The sequence below is a fragment of the Tenebrio molitor genome, chromosome 8, assembly GCF_963966145.1.
Source record: "Tenebrio molitor chromosome 8, icTenMoli1.1, whole genome shotgun sequence".
Lineage (NCBI taxonomy): Eukaryota > Metazoa > Arthropoda > Insecta > Coleoptera > Tenebrionidae > Tenebrio > Tenebrio molitor.
Genome location: NC_091053.1, coordinates 14,092,018 through 14,111,290, shown reverse-complemented (window position 1 = coordinate 14,111,290; position 19,273 = coordinate 14,092,018). Strand labels below are relative to the sequence as shown.

Below are 19,273 nucleotides of genomic sequence, written 5' to 3'. Positions count from 1 at the left end.
CCGAATCACCAACCTAATAAAGACAAATATTAAAAAAGATCAATTTAAACTCAAATTATGATAGTACTGGTGCAGACTAGACTGTAAGAACGGCAATCCGACTAACAAAAATTTACAAATTTGTTCTCAAAAAAAGAGAGTTTTCCTAATTATTGATTACGTTACCAACCTCATTATTGAATTTTGCAGGTTGGTGCGCATGCGCATATTGTCATAAACAGGAATGGCCGCTAAAATGCCCAACGTGAATTTCCCGCTAAACTGGTGCGAGGGTCTAACCGTGAGGTGATATTCGAAAAGCCGCGAAAAATGAATAATTTGGACAAATTCATCAAATTGGGTACCGCCGGAGAAGGCACTTACGGCATCGTGTACAAGGCCAAGAACAAAGTAACTGGTAAAAGTGTTGCCCTTAAAAGGATTAAATTGGAAAAGTAAGTCCCGCTTGTAGTCACAACGTTCAGTTTGCATTGCGTTTCTCGTTGTAACTGTGCTTCGGCTGCTCTCTTCTAAGGGATGGGACGCTTCTAACTCTACTAATTTAGCAGGATTTTGAGCTGAATCTTGCGGTGCTTTCGTAGTCTTGTCTCGTAGCACCACATGATTCAGCTTATACTTCAGCTAACAAGCGACGCATTAAACACTAATATTAAAGAAGGCGCGTAAGTATACTAAAATTGGGGTGCTTGGATTGTGTTCAGATCACTTCTAAAGTATGAATTTTTTTGTAGGTTTTGCAAGGAGGATCACACTGAAGGGGTTCCCTCTACTGCCATCAGGGAGATTTCGATCCTAAAGGGGCTCAGACACTCTTCTATAATTGAACTGCAAGATGTTATGTACACTTCTGATAGGTTGTATCTGGTTTTTGAATACCTGGAGCTTGACCTCAAGAGGTACTTGGATGGTACCAGTAAACCTGTAGACAAAGAACTAATCAGGGTGAGTTTTCCATCACAAAATCGTCATTTTCATTGCTTCAAATTTGATTATAAAATGACAAAAACTAAATAATCAAAGGAACAGATAAGAATTAAGAACTGAGCTTGCAAAAAATAAAAAAAAAGATATGAAGAATTTATTTTTATGTTACTATTGAGAATAAATTGACACGTTTGTGTGGAAATAGATCAGTACAAAATGTAAATAATTTATTTTTTAACAAATTTTTGAAATCACTACAAGGTGCCAAAAAAACTAATATGTTTATAAATAGGTTTTGAACAATTTAAAAATTACTGCAACTTAATTTTATGATTGTGAAGGAATAAAGATATTATTCACCAAATGTTATAAATGTTTAGATTTGAAGATAATTAAAAATAAATTAAAATTTCTTTATGACTGGTAGAACAACCTATATTGATTTCCTATTTTTATGTTGGCATTTGTTTAGTTTACACTCGACAATTCTAAATACATTTGCTGCTTACTTTTGATTTGTAAATAAGAAATTATTTTTAAATAATCGTTTGTTGTTTGACAAGGTGTCCCAATAAGATTTCCTTATTTATCTTGTACGTAGAGGTTATCAGAGTCCTTGGGAAGAATTTTATCAACGAACGACTATTTGCAGAATTATTGGCATTTTTTATTTGCGATAAGTTTAATCAGTGAAAAATTATTTGAACATATGTAGATACTAAAGGCTGTATGACACGATGCTAAATTTTGTAGAAAATTTGTTAGAAAATGAGAGAGGACCAATGAACGATCAGGATCTGACAAAGACAGACTATGATCCTGATCGTTCATTGGTCCTCTCTCTCATTTTCTAACAAATTTTCTACAAAATTTAGCATCGTGTCAAACAAGCTTTACCCATAAAAAATGTATAGCCGTTCGTTGGAAGATATGTTTTCATGTTGCTCGCTTAAAATATTCAAATGGACTAAATAACAAACCAACGGAGAGATAAAAAATGACGAGAAGAAATGAGAAATCAAATCGAAACAAAAAAAAAAACAGATACATAAAATGAAGATTTATAAAATGTCGTTGCTAAACAAACAAATTCAAAATTTAAAAACCATTCGCTGATATTTTTTGAGATTAAAAAATAATAGTGGTTGATGTCGAGGCAGGATTGGTACCTAGAATTTTGTTGGTCTGTCGTTAAATAATGTTTGTGCAATATTATGAACAAAAAACATTTAAAAAAGCCCAAATTATTTGAAATAAATGAAGCAAAATTATGCTGCTGATAAGAATATTTTTTTTTATTACAGTTAATACAATCATTATAATTTACTTAAAAAAAGCACTTCCCTTAATGTTTGTACTATTTTAAAAAATGGGTTTTTGTTAGAAAATGTTTCTTATGATGATCGTAAAACGTTTTAACCTTCAATCACTATCGTTGTTTGGTGGAGCGTAACTACAGAGTTTGTCATAAGTGTTTCTTACATCGTAGTCGGCTGTGAAGTTTGCCACGTGCAATTCAGAGCATTACTGTACTATCCCAAAGGTCAATTGGTGTGACACTTGACTGTCTAAAAACAAGGTGTTTTAAGTTAATATAATTTGAAGTTTAAAAAAAATGTAAGGAGAAACTAAAATCGAATCACCCCACAACAAATTTAGTCTGTTCAGTTGATTGAAATTTTATTGAAAAATTATAAGAACAAATGGTTAAAAAGAAAACTGTTCATTGCTATTGTCTGATCAATATTGTATATTTTTTTCCTGTAGACTTTAAGCTGTCACACTTGGTCTTTAAAATTCCTCAGGGTGAGTTGCAAAATGTTTGAGGTGTGCTCTACTCATTCCTTTAATCCTCAACAACTTCCTTAGATTCTGGAAGCCTTCCAGTGCTTTTTCCTTTATTATCACTTCCAGGCTGATTACATCTTTCATATGGGCCACTAGAGACGTTTCTTAGTTTAGACAACAGATATTTTGTAAGATATTCATTCTTGCTAATCCTCTTGAATAATCTGCTGGCTAGAGTTCTTGTTGCACTGCTGTGACACGGTACCCCTTTTCGCTCTATCTTATTTCATCAAAAAGTCATAGCCAACTTGATGAACTTTTCTTTTGAACACTCGTTATAATAATATATTGCAATAAAATAAATGTATCCTGTTTCGGGGGATAAACCATTTTTATTCTGCTAAAACAAGAAAGTTTTTACCTCTAGTTGTACACACTGCAGTAACTAATATCCTGCAGGAGATAGTCCTGAAAGAATTACTTTTCTGACTTAACTAACTTGCAACACCTTAATTAACGTTTTGAAAAACATAACACAACAAAACAATGAAAACTGGAAAGTAACAAGTACTCGTAGTAGCTGTCATAAATTTACAAATTCCGAAGAGGCGACAAGTCTATACGTGCGATATAAATCACAGCCAATTATGACGTAAGAAACATTTATAATAACCCTGTAGATATTTTTCTTTGTAATTAAATAATATTTTCTATTCTCGAGCGAAAACTACAGTGTGGAATAAAATTATTTATGTAGGTACATCTAGTTACCTTTGGAATTTTTGCACATATAAATTTTCCTGTACCGCTCTACTTTTTTTTTGAAGTGCCGAACTATTAGTTCTGTCAATAAATGTCATCAATCGAATTGACAATTGTTACAATTTACTAAATTGAATTAACAAACGTTGGTGGCCACTTTCAACACTAGCTGTGACTTGCTTTTGTTAGCTCCTTTTTAATTTCAATCTCTACTTTGCATTCATATCATCCCTTCGCAATAAATCACATTTGGAATTTTGGAAAATTTTGAGGTTAGGCTTTCTTTTTTTTTGTAGAGCGGCATTTCCTATTTTTACAAGGGTAATGCAAAGGTAACTAGATGTAAATCATTTTATTCCACACTGTATTTTTTAAACAAAGTGACAGTTGATTAAGTCACTGCTGTTGATCATATTGTACACGTTGTATTAAAACATTCGTAAAGAAAGTCGCATGGATTAAAGTATAGTGACTTTTTTGCGTCCCTGTTGACTAAATTTGTCACATAACTGGAAGCAACGGTTTATGGAAAAATAAGAAATTTTGAAAAACAAACAAGTTAGAGTGAGGAAAAGGCTTTTAATTTAAAGGTGCTGCTCCTATAATCAATAAAAGATTATAAAAACCAAGACGTTTAAATTTTAAATTTCTGTCAACTGTCAATTATGACATGAAACCAAGGAGGTTTAACCTCCTTGCATGAAACAAACGAAAATATAATAGGTACAATTCAGTCTTGCCAATTTCAAGTAACATTTTTTATTGTGCCAACTCAAACAGTAATTTTGCTCACGCGGATTATTATTGTACTAGTTAAATAAGAGGGTCTATTATAGCACCAGCTCCGATAGAAGGAGTGTTTCAGTACCTCTTTTTACACGAATACAGGTGTTTCTGAAATACGTGTGTTAATTTTAACCAGTGGAAGAACGCGCCAAATCATGGAACTTTTCTCTATAACATTTTTACGAAAAACCAATACAAATTGATTTAAAATTTGGAATAAATTAACTCTCAAAGTGTATACCCGCCTATGGGTAAGGGCAAAAATTTTCTGTTGTGATAGAAACAGAGCTTTGTTAAAAAGTTCCATTGTTATAGAAAAAAATTAATAATCAAAATTTAGATTCTCATGGTTACAAAAAATAGAAACTAGTTAATCACACAAAACTACTCGTTTGGTAAAAATTGTGGGGCAAAAAAAATCTTGGAATACTTTTACGAATTTTACAAAATGTTATAGAGAAAAGTTTCATAAATTGGCGAGTTCTTTCACTGGTTAAAATTAACACACGTACATATTTCAGAAACACCCTGTATAATACACAATTTATTTCTACTTATTTGAATTAATTTACTTTGATTGTATCATGTGACCCAGTCAACCCGTTTTCAAAACTGTGGAATTTGAGTTTATTATAAAATTTTAAACAGTTAAAATTTTGGTTTTCTTCACCGTTTTTTAACAAATTTTGAGAAAGCTTCATTATCTGAAATATCGCAGTTGACATGTTGACAGTTAGTATGAAATTAAACAGCCAGTGTTTTTTTTTTGTGTACTGGTTTTTGACAAATTGCCTTCCTCTGAGAAATCTTTATTGTCAGTTTTGTCTTAGTTTTTCGCGTAAAAGAAAAGTCTAGCTGTTTATTATTTGGACGGTGTTTACAATTTGACATATGAAGCAAATGCCACTCTTAAGAACTTAAACTTTAATTTTTTCACAATGGGGTCTATCCTAAAACTATTATGCCCGGTTTCTGGAACGGCGCAATAACTAACTGGCCGGTTAAATCAAGCGTTGCTATAGAAACGTTAGAAAGTAACCAATCACATCACGTGATTTTTGTACAATGACGGACATGGACTCCTGGGCAGTCTGTTATTGTCATTTCAGAAAGTGTCAATGTAAATGCACCTTTACCGTCATTATGATTGATATTTTCAAAAAAACTGTCAAATTAACTTAAGCTTGGTTATGAGTAGCTAAGGTATGGTTTAGAAATTTTGACAACTGAATGACACATCTGCCCAGTTTTCCGTGTCCCCAATAGTATTTATGGGAGAGTTAACTAACTGGCCCGATAAAATTGTTTCCAGAAACCGGGCCTTAGTTTCACAATAGGAACTATTCTAAAACTGTTTTCGATATCACAATAACTCCGTTATAAACGAAATGTAGGAAAAGAAAATTTAAAAAATGGTTTCAATTAATATTCAAACACTGTTTTAACTTTATAAAAATAAAATGTCAATTCAGAAATTAGATTATAGAAGTTGCTCAAAGTGTTCCCTAATTGCTTCTGGACAGTACTCCTTGGATAAAACCTTCTACTGTACTGTTTAAGCTGTTTTAAATCGTTCAAGCGCTCTGGTCTGTTAATCTAAACACCGCTCTTGAAATATTCCCACAAGAAAAAAATTAGGGGATTCAGATCAAGGGATTTATCTGGCTATTCAATAATTCAGTTGTGCCTATTCACAACACCGTTCATAACCGGTCCCATACGTAACGTCACCCCTGTATATTCAAATTCGATTTGACCTTCCATCGTAATTCCACCGTCCAAGATCCACTATTTTTCTTTTTTCTAGAGTTACATAAAGCAACTGTGCGAGGGCCTCGCCTACTTGCACACCCACAGAATCCTCCACCGCGACATCAAACCCCAAAACCTCCTCGTCGACAAAGAGGGCCACGTCAAAATCGCCGACTTCGGACTCTCCCGCTGTTTCTCCCTCCCCACAAAATCGTACACGCACGAAGTGGTCACGATGTGGTACCGCGCACCGGAACTCCTCCTAGGCTCCAAAATGTACACGAACGGAATCGACATCTGGAGCTTGGGCTGCGTCATGGCTGAAATGGTGAAGCATCTCGATCCGTTCAAAATTCATCTATAAAATCAAATTCTAGTTCAACAAGCGCGCCATGTTTCCCGGAGATTCTGAAATCGACCAGATGTTCAAGATCTTCAAAATATTGGGCACCCCCACCGAAGAAAACTGGCCCGGAGTGACGACGCTGCCGCAGTACGAAGTGTCGTTTCCAAAGTGGAAAGCTACCGAGTTGAAGACGCACATAAATTTCAACGACTCCGAAGAAGAAGAGTTTCTCAAGGTGAGTGTTGTGCGAAGGGGTCTGCGTGTACGATTTGCTGTGTTCTAGTTGATGCTCGTTTACGACCCGTTCGTGCGAAACACTGCCAAGGCTCTGTTGGGGACGGGGTATTTGAAAAAGGCGAAGTTGACGGCTCCGGACATGAAGCCATTTCCAGACACCACAGAAGAGTATTGTTGACGATTGTTTACTTAAATTTAGATTTAATTTATTTGTATTTATTAAGACGATTCACAATTCTTCTATTATAACAATTTAAAGTTACGGTATTGACACTAGTAGGAGAATTGGTATCGCCATTTTAAACCGAAATGGAAAAATGTTTCGATTTCGCAAACGTCAATCTGACGTGTATGCCAACTTGAGAAAAAAAAACTCCAAGAATTTTATCTATTTTATAAACAAATTGATTTTATTAATAAACAATGCAACAAACTAATCTAATTTTGGTCTGACTCCTCGTCTGCATCTTCCATGCTGTCCTCCGAATCGTCTATCTCATCTCTCTTGACATCTTCATCAGCGTCGATCCAATCGTCCACAGTGAAGATGTCTTCAGACCTCACCAAATCCGCCGCAGGATTATATTTATATTTGACGTACTCATCCGACGGTCTCTCGCTCAGATCAGTTCTGCTCACCACAGTCAGCTCTTCACCCTCCGACGACACCGCCATCGCGTGCTCCAACGCCTTGACCAGTCTCCTGAAGATGTCGCAGATGTCAGTTATGGTCCTTCCGTTTTCGTCCGTTTCTTTCAATTCTTCGGTGGAGGTGGTTTCGATCAGCTCTTCGATCCGCGAGACGTGTTCCTTCAACACCAAATACCTCGCCGGTAGAGACAAATTTTCGAAATTGTCGATCGCGAAGATTTTGGACTGTTCGTCTTTGGTCAGCACTCGATTTAGATTGGACGAGGCGGGAATCAAGCCTTGGAGGACGCACCGGTCGATGTCGACCCCACCGACAAAGCTCTTCTCGATGATGGGGCAAGACACCGACCTGAAGGCGTCGCTGCTCTGGCAGATTTGCTTCTCTAGGTTGTGGTACTCGTAGGCGTTGCGGTACTCCGGGTCGCACTCTTCCACCAGCTCGGGCGACTTCATCCTCTTGACGGGTCTGCGAGCCAACCGCTTCAGCCTCTCGTACTTTGCTTCCAGTTCGGTCGTCTGTGATTTGTCCTCGATTCCTTCCAACAACGTTTCGATTTCTTTTTCTGGCTCTGTTGAGATTTCGTCGGGGGATTCGAACGAAAAATCATCAAATTGTTCGTCTCGCGTTGGTTCTGGTTCTTTGTGGGCTATGTCGTCGATGTTGAGCATGCCTTGTTCCAGCTTTTCCAAGACCGTGTGGTAGTCTTGGTTCAGGTTTAGAATGACCGATTCTTTGCACTGGTTGGTCGATGTTACTTTTCGAGGGAGCTTTGCTTGTTTTAATTTGATTATCTTGGTTTGGGAGACTAAGGGTTTGAGGCGTATTGGAGTGTCTTGCTCGAAGATGTTGGTCTTCAAGGGAGGGTCTTCGACTTCTTCGAAGAAGAGGTTAGTACCGACGCATTCGTCGAATGTGCCTAGAATACGGAAGAAGATAGGATGAGCGGAGAGTCCCGCACGAAAAGAGGAAATAGAAAGAGAACAGAAATAAAATCAGTTGAAAACAGAAATTATGAAAAAATACAGTGTAGGGAAAAAATTAATGTTTGGAAAATGGGGGGAGGGAAAATCGTGTGAAGAAGCTTTGAGTGAAAACAGAAATGCAGAAAAAAAAACAAGGGGAATGTCTTTGAGGACCGAGTTGAGGACTAATGTAATTAAAAGTAAATAAAGAAGATAGGTAAATAAAAGCTAAGACAAGAAAAAGGAGATGAAATGAAAATGATAAAGAAAAATGAATTAAAATGAAGATTAGCAACAAGAGATCTAGAAAAAGGATAAATAACAAAGTACTGGGCAAACGGCATTATTTTGCATTTGGTCTATTTGAGTTTTATTATGCACTTGGTTTGACTGAAAAAAAAACGAGTATGGGACGTAACAGGAAATACAAATAAATGCATAAAACAGTAACATTTAAAAGAAAAAGCAAAGAAATGTTTACTGGAAAAAGATAAGAGTGAAGTGTGGATGATAGGAAAGCAACAACAAAAAATCACCAATAAGAAAAAAATTAACCAAGCACCCAATACATTTTTCACTTATTTCAATATGTTTGTATTTGTATTCGAGTAATAAGCTCTTAGAAACGGTGTTAATAAAAATATATTTAAAAAATGCAAACAAACTGATGGTGACAATAAATTAGTAAAAAAAATCTCTTCTACATTTGCCTTAATTATGAAGTTAGTATGTATTGTATTACAGTTTCAACGACTCACCTTTGAAGAGCAAATCGTTAACTTGAACCAAAGGATTCGGTTTATGCAAATTAGCAACCCTCAGAAACATCTTATTGGCGAAAATATTCGATGTGAGTTTTTCATTAAAGTCCAAATAAATGTAACAGCAGTCGTCGTCTGAACTACCCATATTTAACCAACACTAGACACTTAAACAATATTTACTGCTTTTGCAGTCTCTTTGGATAAACAATTCGCGTGGAGGTTATGTCGTGTTGACAAAAACAAACATTGACACTAGTGTAATTAGTGTCAGTTAGTGTCAACCACCAGAACACACCAAAGTCACTAGAAATGTGAGGTTAAAGTTGAAGCAATTTGGCGCCAATTTTTACCGAATGTTCTCTTTGTTTTGAAGTTTATTTGCGCGTTTAATTTCATAAAGAAGTTGTAAAGTGTGTGTCAAGTGACCAAATTTTATTCAAAATGTCTCAAAGGGTGAGTATTCTTCACTAGAGTTGTTTTTGTTTCCGTCTTCCCGGAAGAAGTGGAAAAACGGTGAGGAATCGAAAAACCGTCTTCCAGATACCGTCAGGTCCTTATTGTATTGTGTACTAGTCTCAAAACATTTAAAAGTGTGCTTTTTTGCATGACTGCTATGCAGGTGTCTCTCAGTGGAATTTTTTGTTTGGGATGCCTCTCAAACTAAGTCAAAATGCACCGATTTGAACGTTTCTTTGAGCAGAAGATTTGTCTTAGTGGAGGCTCTGGACCTACTGAGTTTGGTCCTTGGTTTTGGAAATACATTATGTGCAATTTTCTTTCATTCACGATAACTTTAGCAAAAATGCACAGATTCTTTTCGGATAACGTTTGTCTCTGTAAGGACCCCAAGCCTGTAGATTTTGGTGCAAATCGGATCAGTGGTTTTGGAATAGTAGTTTATTTGACGAATTCTTGTGTAAAATTGGGTTTTTTTGGCACGAGTGGGCCAGTTTAAAACGCGAGTAAAACGAGCGTTTTAAAGGTCCACGATCTTTTCACGATCGGGAGTAGAAATCAACTTTTCGGATGTCAACATCGTGACAGAAGTAGAGCATTTTCTCATTTGCCCTAGGGAGCAAATATTTGCTCCCTAGGGAGTTTTCATTTTTTTGACAGTTGTGACAAAAATCTAATGGGAGTTTTCATTTTTTTTGACTGTTGTGACAAAAATCTAATTGTGTTATCAAGGCAACTACTAATTCCATTAAATTCATCGAAAGATGACAACTCATTTGTCATCATTTTTTTATTCTTAAAATTTGAGATTTTTGTGCTGTTTCTACTCCCTACCGTGAAAAAAATAGTATATATACTTCTGGAGAGAATGCTCATTTTTCCCTCGGTGCTTTGTAGCCCTCGGGCTTCGCCCTCTGGCTACAAACTGCACCTTAGGAAAAATCATGCATTTCTCTCCCTCAATATATAATATACTATATTTTGACTTTTTTCAACGAAGTTGTGCCGGTAGGGAAAAAAATAGTATTCAAACCTTGTTAAGAAAGTGCCCTTGCAGAACTTGGACACTTACAAACCTCGCCTACGGCTCGGTTTATAATCTGTGCCTGCGGTCTGCAAGAAAGCACTTTCTTACCTTGGTTTGAAATATACTATTGTTCCCTTTTTTTAAGTTCATAATTTCTGTGAAAATGCACATATGTAATCTTTCTTATTAGAAAATGTTTGTTACAGTTGTGACTACAGGTCTGTTGATTTTGGTTTTAATCGCATCAATGCTTCCATCAATAATCACAACTTTGTGCAATTTTTTCGCTCACGATAACTTCTGTAATAATATACGTACCGACTTGAATTTGCCTTTTTGCAAAATATTTGTCTCAGTAACGATTCCAGACCAATTGATTTTGATCCCAATCGGTTTAACCGTTTTGGAAATGTGCGCAATTTACACATTTTAAAAAATGATTTTGCTCAAGTCTGCACCCAGTGAATATAATCGAGACGTTTAACAACAAATTCTTCTGTTCAGTCTGATGAATCCCCGCAACCCACCCCACTCTCACACGTGTCATCTCCAGCCCCCGACATGGAGCCGTTCGAAGACGAGGGGGCCCTCTTCGAGGACGAAGCCCCCATGGACGAGGGCGAAGGAGAAGAGTTGTTCGGCGACAACATGGAAAAGTAAACTACTCCACGCTCTACCTTCCCAAATCATCTTTTTTTTTTTTAACTAGTGACTATCGCCCCATGCCCCACTTGGACCGTTACGACGGTCGCATCGTCGACGACGAAGAGTACGACTTGATGTCGATAGAGGACCGTCTGGCCGCCGAAGCTGAACTGAGACGGCAGGACCGCGAGAGAGGAATTTTTCGTCGCGACGACAGAGAGTTGTTCTACGATGAAAGCGACGACGACGCGGACCCCCGCAGGAAGCGGCGCATGGCCGAGAAAGCCGCCGCCGGCGAGACCGAAGACGCGGAGATGATCGAGTCCATTGAGAACTTGGAAGACACAAAGGGGCACACGATTAAAGAGTGGGTCTGCATGATAGGGCCTAGGACCGAGATCGCCAACAGGTTCAAGAACTTCCTCAGGACCTACACCAGTAGCAGGGGGCAGCATGTCTTTCAGGAGAAAATCAGGAGGATGTGCGAGAGCAACAAGGTAAAACAAAAATTCAAATGAAACAATGGTGCGAAATTCAAATTTGAATTTTTCCAGTCGAGCTTCACGGTTGAGTTTCCATTTTTGGCGAATAAGGAACACGTTCTGGCGTACTTTCTGCCAGAAGCTCCGTTCCAGATGTTGGAGATATTTGACGAAGTCGCCAAAGAGATCGTGCTATCGAAGTACCCGAGCTACGAGAGGGTCACCAACGAAATTCACGTGCGAATCTCTGAGTTGCCTCTGATAGAGGAGCTCAGGACGTTCAGGTGTGTATTGCGTCAAGGGTCTTTGGTGAAAAATATGTTGTTAATGTGCTTCCCATTTCGTAAATATGCAACGTGAGGAGATGAGAGCTGAAGGATAATTTTCTTTTTAATGATAAAATAATTGTCACATGTTCTTTTTGTTTTAAAAAGAAAATTAAAGCAAATTTGGATCCATTTTGAGGTTAGGTGTCAAATTTGAGAGTTTGTCGAGAGCGCCATCTATGCACGTAACGTTGACAGTTTCACCGACAATTATAATTTCCTTAGAAAACTCCACGTCAACCAGCTGGTACGTACAGTGGGGGTAGTCACCGCTACCACCGGGGTACTCCCCCAACTGTCGGTTGTGAAGTTCGACTGTAACAAGTGTGGTTTCATCTTGGGACCGTTCCTCCAATCACAACACAGCGAAGTCAAACCTGGGGCTTGTCCAGAATGTCAGAGTAGTGGTCCCTTCATGGTAAGTCCATCTACACGGTATTTGTGTCAACTTCAAATTAACAATTGATAGATCAACATGGAGCAAACGATCTACCGCAACTACCAGAAAATCACATTACAAGAATCTCCAGGTCACATTCCTGCAGGCCGCGTCCCCCGCTCCAAAGACTGCATCCTGTTGGCCGACCTGTGCGACCTCTGCAAGCCCGGCGATGAAGTAGACGTTACAGGAATCTACTCGAACAGCTACGACGGCTCCCTCAATGTGGACAACGGTTTTCCGGTGTTTTCCACCGTCATCTTCGCCAATCATCTGGTGGTGAAAGACTGCAAACACATCGTGCAGTCTTTGACTGACGACGATATCAACGCGATCATCAAGATGAGCAAGGATCACAGGATAGCCGAGAGAATTATAGCGTCGATAGCGCCCTCTATCTATGGACATGACTACATCAAGCGGGCTCTTGCTCTAGCTCTGTTCGGGGGAGAACCGAAAAATCCAGGACAAAAACACAAAGTCAGGGGCGACATAAACGTCCTGATCTGTGGAGACCCCGGAACTGCGAAATCTCAGTTCTTGAAGTTCGTCGAGAAGATCGCCCCGAGGGCGGTGTTCGCCACCGGTCAAGGGGCCAGCGCTGTGGGTCTCACGGCCTACGTGCGGAGGAATGTACAGAGTAGAGAGTGGACACTGGAGGCGGGGGCGCTAGTTCTTGCCGATCAAGGGGTCTGTCTAATAGACGAGTTCGACAAGGTGAGATTGAGAGTGAAATAAAATTGATTGATTTAGAGGTTAGGTGTCACAATTTGACAGTCAAAAGCGCCATCTAGTCGTGACAGTAATACTGACAGCTGACAGATAGATTCGTTTTGATTTAAAATTTGTAATTTTTCGTCTTGCAGATGAACGATCAAGACCGCACCTCCATCCACGAGGCCATGGAACAACAGTCCATTTCCATTTCGAAGGCGGGAATCGTGACCAGCTTGCAGGCGAGGTGTTCGGTGATCGCCGCCGCCAACCCCATCGGGGGGCGGTACGACGCCAGCATGACCTTCGCCGAGAACGTCAATCTGTCGGATCCGATCCTGTCGCGTTTCGACATCATGTGCGTCGTCAGGGACGAGATCGACCCCATACAAGACCAGCACCTGGCGAAGTGAGTAGAGGTGTCGAGTTGCACTCCGGAAATTACAGGAATCTGTAACAGGTTCGTCGTGAATTCGCACATACGGCACCACCCCTCCAAGAAGGGGGAGAACGTGGAGGCGCCGGAGGTGGAGAACGACCTGGCCATTCCTCAGGAGATGTTGCGGAAGTACTTGGTGTACGCGAGGGAGAATGTCCACCCCAAGTTGCAGAATATGGACCAGGACAAAGTTGCAAATATCTACAGCAAGCTGAGACAAGAGTCGTTGGTAGGTGTCCTCTCGTTTTTAATGTGAAATTTGAGATGTTTTGAGTGTGACACTTTTACAACAGCAAATAAATTTGTTAGGCTACTGGAAGCCTTCCGATAACTGTCCGCCATATTGAAAGTATGATTCGTATGGCGGAGGCCCACGCCAAGATGCACCTCCGGGAGTACGTCCATGACGACGACGTCAACATGGCCGTCAGAATGATGCTGGAGAGCTTCGTCGAGACCCAGAAGTACAGCGTGATGAAGTCGATGAGACAAGTGAGTGGCTCGAATGTGAACATTTGCAACATGTCCAAAAATAAAAGTAACATCGGAGATATCGAATTTTCGTATTCAGGGCGTCAAATACGACCCTGTACCAAATTTATTTTTGTCATTAAAATTGTTTTTATATACTTAAATCAAGTTAATATCAAATCGTTTTATTTAATTCCAGACTTTCCAACAATACCTCCTCTTCAAGAAGGACCACAGCGAATTACTTTTCTACATCTTGAGACAACTGTCGCAAGATCAGTTGGCGTTCTTGCGCGGAACCAACGAATCTCAAGCTCTGGTGATTGAAATCGACGAAAAAGATCTGAAGGATAAGGCGAAACAGTTGAACATACACGACTTGAAACCTTTTTACCAGAGTAGAATATTCGAAAATAATAATTTCGTGTACGACGCCGCCAGGAAGGTGATCATACACACCATCCCGGAAGCCATAACTGCAGAACTTTAGTCATAAGATTTTATTTTTCATATTGTACCTTCATGAACCGTTATGTTTATAGTTTTACATTTATACTCGCGTTTTATTTTAAACCTGCGAAAAGACAAAACAGTACAAACGCACAAATATAAATAGTCAGTAAAAAATGTCTTTCTAATTTTGTTGCTATTTTTATAGTGCTACTTACGTTTATTAAATCCATGCAAGGTGATTCACGAGTAACAATGAACCCGACGAAATTGAAAATGCAACCCACAATACATTTGGAACGTAAAGCTGGACATAGACGAGGTAAACATCCAGCTTTACCTTCCAACTGTACTATGGGTTGCATTTTCAATTCCGTCGGGCTGATGATTACCTCTGAATCACCTTGTATAGACTTTAATTTAGATTTTTTCTGTGGTGGAGAAAAGGTGTAAAATAAATAAGTGGGTCTAATATATCTAAAAATATAGTAAGTATATATAGACACATTTACACATGAGTTTTCAATAAATTATTTCAACAATATATACAAAAAAAAAATCAAATTTTTAAACACAAAAATCCAATATAAAATAAAATTTTAAACCAAAAATGACTTAACAGATTTATACACTATCACTATGGTAAACATTCCACACTTGTTAGATAAGACTATTATTTCCTGTTTAAAAAATCTGAAAAACGCTCTCGCTTAATTTGGACCGGATCTATTTACAAGGTGATCAAAGACTATTTGAATTGGTAATACTGAATTTTATTTTTAAATGGTACAACTGGGATCCGGACCCGGAGTAACTTTCGGTTGTTGATAGCTTGATATTGACAGCGGCATCATTGACAAGTAACATTTGACATTTCAAATTAAACATGCTAGCACGTCCTTTAGATCATTTTTAGATAATTATTCTGTATTTCATGTTTAATTTATTTTTGTCGTTAATTTTTACTCATACATAACCTGACATTTTGTCGCCGTTAATGTCCGTCAGATATCTGTCAACAAAACGTACGGCTGCAGTGTTGCTAATAGCCCACTAAGAAAATGTTCTTAATTGATAATTGTATTGCCAACTCAAACAGTCGTTGTTGTTGATCCACCTTGTACATTTTGGAGGTAGAAAATCGGATAAAATACTCATGCATCTGATGTACAAAAAATATAAATATGTGAACCTCAATGTTTCAATGAAACAAGAGTATGACTTAATGACCTATTTACAATTCTAATGTTTTGATGTAAGTTTCGACTGAAAATGGTACTTATCTATCTGACAATCGCAAAAGCAAATTATGGTAACATACCACTCTAACAGGTTGCAAAATTCGACTTGGAGCACGTGAGGCAACATTTCGCAATGGAAATTAACACCAGCGTGATTTTATCGCGACTCACTTCCAACAAAAATTTCAAAATATTTTGACAAACGACAGACACGTCACTCGCCGTGCGCAACATCCAAACTACTTCTCGTATGCAACTCGTCGGGTTGTGGAGTTTGTTTTGCTTTTGGGATTGTCCGTTGGCATTACGAATAAATAATAATACAATGGCATCTGTGCGTAGGGTTAATTCAACGACTAAATCATTTTCCCACGAGCGGCTCGTAGTTGTTGCTGTAATACATACTGCTTCGGGTCTGGGGGAACTCCGCCCACTTGCTGAAGTCGATGCTGGGGATTACCCCGCTGCGACAAGGTACCCTCGGATTGCTGAAAGTAACACAACACAAACTCATTTCGGTTTTTTTCGAGTGCAACTTCACGGAAAGCTTGGTTAGTGATTTTGGCGATCTGGGGTTGGTATCACATTTTTGAACGTTCATGTTGAAAGAACATTCAAGTTTGACCGATACACAACAAAAATACAACCAAATACAGAAGACAATGATACAATTGGATAGAAAGTGAAGTTCATTAGCATTACCGTCCATCTACTAGATAAAAAGTAAGGTTAGTTAAACTTACCGTCTAGTGGTGTTTGCTTTGCACGGTTGGCAGTCCCGATCTATATTTAGCCACCCGCAATGACAAGCACCAAGCTTTTGTCGTATTTATATACTGCAATTAGGTGTACTTGCGTTTTATACAAAAAAAATGGACGTTTTTGAGACTTGACGTTTAACCTCAATTCGATTTTCCCCACCCAATTATGAGGTGTAAGACCCCAGGTGTACTGACGGTACTTACATCTCGTGGTCGGGCAGAACCATCGGATAGAGCTGGATGGAGTCTATAAGATCTGTGTTGTCGCAAATCACTCTCGCCATCCTGGTCTTCCTGATCTCGTGAAGCTGTTCTGGTGTGAAAGACGACGGCTGATTGGGCAACTCGTACCTGAAAAACTCCTCTAGTACCACCTTCAGCACGTGGAATTAGTGACGTACCAGAAACGATCGCCGCGTCTCGTGTAGCTGAATTGCGTTGCGATGATGCAGGCGAAAGTGGGTCCCAGCATGCTTCCCGGCAGGGGGCGCTCAGAAACGCCGCCGGACCAAAGGTCGACGTCGCTCGGATGCCTAAACAGAACAATGAGTACCGGAAGAGAAGCGCAAGTACCGCACGTACTCGAATATGGTGGTGTACTTCCTGACCGTCTCGTTGGGCATCGAGCCGAACAACTCCTCGAAACTGTCGGCTCCGGGGAGGCCGCAGAACTTGCGGAACTCCATGTAGCCGGGTACTCCGAACTCGCGACCCCTCTGCATGTTCAAGCTGACCAAGTCCATGCCGAAGCGGGCTCCGGCTTTTTTGAACAGGTGGTTTGTCACCTCTTGGGTGATGGAGTCGTCCATGGCTTGCGCCACTTGGTTCATCAATCCCATGAAGTACTCGTCGAGTACCCCGGCGCGGTACAAGTCGTAGGGGCGACGGATCAAATCGGAGAGACGCTTGGAGGCTGAAATTTAACCGTCAGAGAAAACATTTGTGTGTCAGTACCGGTAGTACCGATGAATTTGTGCGCCTTGCTCCACCTCTCCACCGCCGTGGGGAGGAGCGAATGGCCGAATCTGTAGGCGGCAGCTGCGAAAGCGTCAATCACGTTGGGGTTGACGTTGGAGTCGTACCCGTCCCAGTAGCCGTCTTTCTGCAAGAGCAAACCGAACTTCTGCATCACATCTTTACCAAGAAGTATCGGCAGGAACTCGTTGTACGTGATGTGTTGGATCTCGGCGATGTTGATGCGTCTGGCTTCTTGGAAAAGGGTCTCGTCGTCCCAGTGGGGGTTGACTTGGGCAAGAGCTTTGGCCGCTCTGTTGTGCTCGCGAGCCATCAAGGTGTGCATACAAGTCAGTACCAACTGCTCGTTGACTCTTATTTCTCCCGCTTCGAAGCAGTACATGGTACTGTTGGGTCTGGTACAACCCTCGTCCGGAATATCAAGTTTGAGGGGGAGCAAATCCTTGAGGCCGTACTCCTCGAAAGCGGGATTCATCCTCAACAGACCACCAATACCTGTCCGCAACTTCCTGCAAATTTATATTTGATTTGGTTCAGAAAATATTGCGGTACTACCTTGCGAATTTTTCTGTAACTCCGTACACAGTGTTGCCGTCGAGTACTCCAGTCAAAGTGTTGAACGGCACTCTAGAACCTACAATTTGACGTACAAAGTAGTACTGGACTCAAGATTTATTTCCGGTACTTACCCAATCGACATCCTGGTCTGGACGCGGGGAAAGCTCTGACGAAATCCAAACATTTTACGTTGAACAATCTGTAGAAGTAATCGTCTTCGGGGATGATGATCTCGTTGCAGTAGGGATGTTTGAGGTGAGGGGGTCTGTGACAGCACTCTTCAGGGTCGTTCCTGTTCAAGGCGTCTAGAAGAGAGGAGAGTTTAAATGGTACTGCTCCCAAGATATTGTGAGCGGTACTTACCCAGAGGGGTTGCTGTCAGAGTGAAATCGTGATCGATGAATTGACCCCAAGCGATGACCATGACGGTACCGGCGTGATCGTGGAAGCCTTCGTCGGGGTGCATGGTACGCGAGACGATACGAGATAGGGGCAGAGGTCTTCCGGTCACGCTGATTCGAGGGGCTGTCATGCCGTCGGCGTATAGGGGGCCGATAAGTCTGAAAATTTCAATTCACGGTACTGGTAGTACTTAGAAGTAACGACAGACAGATCACTGTTTTTTGACTGGTGGATCATTAATTACGGTACCAAGACAAATCTAGAGATTCTAAAGCTCGCTCAGAGTTGGAGTGCTTACAGTACTAATCAGTACCACAGTATAGTAATATTTTTGTGGGAATTTTACCACAACAAATCGATCTAAATGGTGTGACAGTACGACTGTTGAGTGTCAAAATTTCAAATGCTGTATCGGTACTAGTAGTACCTAGTAGAACAATCGAATAGACCAGTGATTTTTGATTAGTGGGTCATTAATGACGGTACCAAAACAAATCGACATTTATTTTGAGATTCCGGAGCTCGCCTGAACTTGAAGTGCCATAACAGTACCTACAGTAAGATTTTTTCGTGTATTTTTTTTTACAACAAATTAAGCTAGATGGTTGACAATACGACTCTTGGGTGTCAAAACTTCAAACGCAGTATAGCTTGTCCGTCGTAGCGTGAGGCGCACTGTACCGTCCGCCCTAGCGTGCACAACAGTGTACCCAGTCAGACTCCAATCTTTTCTCACGCCGCGACCGATCAATCTAGTGGCAAATTCGATCTCTCGACTTAATAACAGATATCTTAACAGGTCCAATTAAGCGATGAATTGGGCTATTATGCGATAAGGCATTTTCACGCAGCACAAAAAACCCGTATCTGGACCGGTGATTTTTAAAAGTCAAACACTCAATTCTCGCACACAT

The 19,273-nt window shown here is 40.0% G+C and overlaps 4 protein-coding genes across 4 annotated transcripts in view; 2 read left to right on the top strand and 2 right to left on the bottom strand.

Moving 5' to 3' along the window:
* The first annotated feature begins 189 nt into the window (after nucleotides 1-189).
* On the top strand, nucleotides 190-7,032 carry LOC138136527 (cyclin-dependent kinase 2-like). Its single transcript, XM_069055751.1, has 5 exons — nucleotides 190-434; nucleotides 732-942; nucleotides 6,068-6,340; nucleotides 6,390-6,593; nucleotides 6,642-7,032. Exons 1-5 carry the CDS (start codon nucleotides 310-312, stop codon nucleotides 6,771-6,773), a joined length of 945 nt encoding a protein of 314 aa, XP_068911852.1. The 5' UTR covers nucleotides 190-309; the 3' UTR covers nucleotides 6,774-7,032.
* LOC138136525 (uncharacterized) lies at nucleotides 6,975-9,218 on the bottom strand. Its single transcript, XM_069055749.1, has 2 exons — nucleotides 8,968-9,218; nucleotides 6,975-8,163 (listed from the first exon to the last, which is right to left on the bottom strand). Exons 1-2 carry the CDS (start codon nucleotides 9,116-9,118, stop codon nucleotides 7,034-7,036), a joined length of 1,281 nt encoding a protein of 426 aa, XP_068911850.1. The 5' UTR covers nucleotides 9,119-9,218; the 3' UTR covers nucleotides 6,975-7,033.
* A 63-nt stretch (nucleotides 9,219-9,281) lies between these two features.
* Nucleotides 9,282-14,525, top strand: Mcm2 (DNA replication licensing factor Mcm2). Its single transcript, XM_069055980.1, has 10 exons — nucleotides 9,282-9,426; nucleotides 10,961-11,112; nucleotides 11,166-11,598; nucleotides 11,656-11,867; nucleotides 12,135-12,327; nucleotides 12,379-13,065; nucleotides 13,215-13,471; nucleotides 13,523-13,730; nucleotides 13,811-13,993; nucleotides 14,172-14,525. Exons 1-10 carry the CDS (start codon nucleotides 9,415-9,417, stop codon nucleotides 14,460-14,462), a joined length of 2,628 nt encoding a protein of 875 aa, XP_068912081.1. The 5' UTR covers nucleotides 9,282-9,414; the 3' UTR covers nucleotides 14,463-14,525.
* A 371-nt stretch (nucleotides 14,526-14,896) lies between these two features.
* The window catches only part of cysu (Curly Su), a 45,841-nt gene continuing 41,464 nt past the window's right edge, over nucleotides 14,897-19,273 (bottom strand). Inside the window, exons 6-13 of the mRNA XM_069055861.1 lie at nucleotides 18,321-18,517; nucleotides 18,089-18,262; nucleotides 17,955-18,033; nucleotides 17,388-17,908; nucleotides 17,007-17,337; nucleotides 16,826-16,957; nucleotides 16,629-16,775; nucleotides 14,897-16,151 (exon numbers count right to left, since the gene is read on the bottom strand). Coding sequence (XP_068911962.1) covers nucleotides 16,025-16,151; nucleotides 16,629-16,775; nucleotides 16,826-16,957; nucleotides 17,007-17,337; nucleotides 17,388-17,908; nucleotides 17,955-18,033; nucleotides 18,089-18,262; nucleotides 18,321-18,517 — 1,708 coding nt within the window. The 3' untranslated portion in view covers nucleotides 14,897-16,024. The remainder of the gene's footprint in view (nucleotides 16,152-16,628; nucleotides 16,776-16,825; nucleotides 16,958-17,006; nucleotides 17,338-17,387; nucleotides 17,909-17,954; nucleotides 18,034-18,088; nucleotides 18,263-18,320; nucleotides 18,518-19,273) is intronic.

Coding starts and splice junctions, on each gene's coding strand:
- LOC138136527 (XM_069055751.1), top strand. CDS start 310: ATGAATAATTTGGACAAATTCATCAAATTGGGTACCGCCGGAGAAGGC. Junction 435..731: donor AAAAGGATTAAATTGGAAAA/GTAAGTCCCGCT, acceptor ATTTTTTTGTAG/GTTTTGCAAGGAGGATCACA. Junction 6,341..6,389: donor GCTGCGTCATGGCTGAAATG/GTGAAGCATCTC, acceptor ATCAAATTCTAG/TTCAACAAGCGCGCCATGTT.
- LOC138136525 (XM_069055749.1), bottom strand. CDS start 9,118: ATGGGTAGTTCAGACGACGACTGCTGTTACATTTATTTGGACTTTAAT. Junction 8,164..8,967: donor TAACGATTTGCTCTTCAAAG/GTGAGTCGTTGA, acceptor TCCGTATTCTAG/GCACATTCGACGAATGCGTC.
- Mcm2 (XM_069055980.1), top strand. Junction 11,113..11,165: donor TTCGGCGACAACATGGAAAA/GTAAACTACTCC, acceptor TTTTTTAACTAG/TGACTATCGCCCCATGCCCC. Junction 12,328..12,378: donor AGAGTAGTGGTCCCTTCATG/GTAAGTCCATCT, acceptor AACAATTGATAG/ATCAACATGGAGCAAACGAT.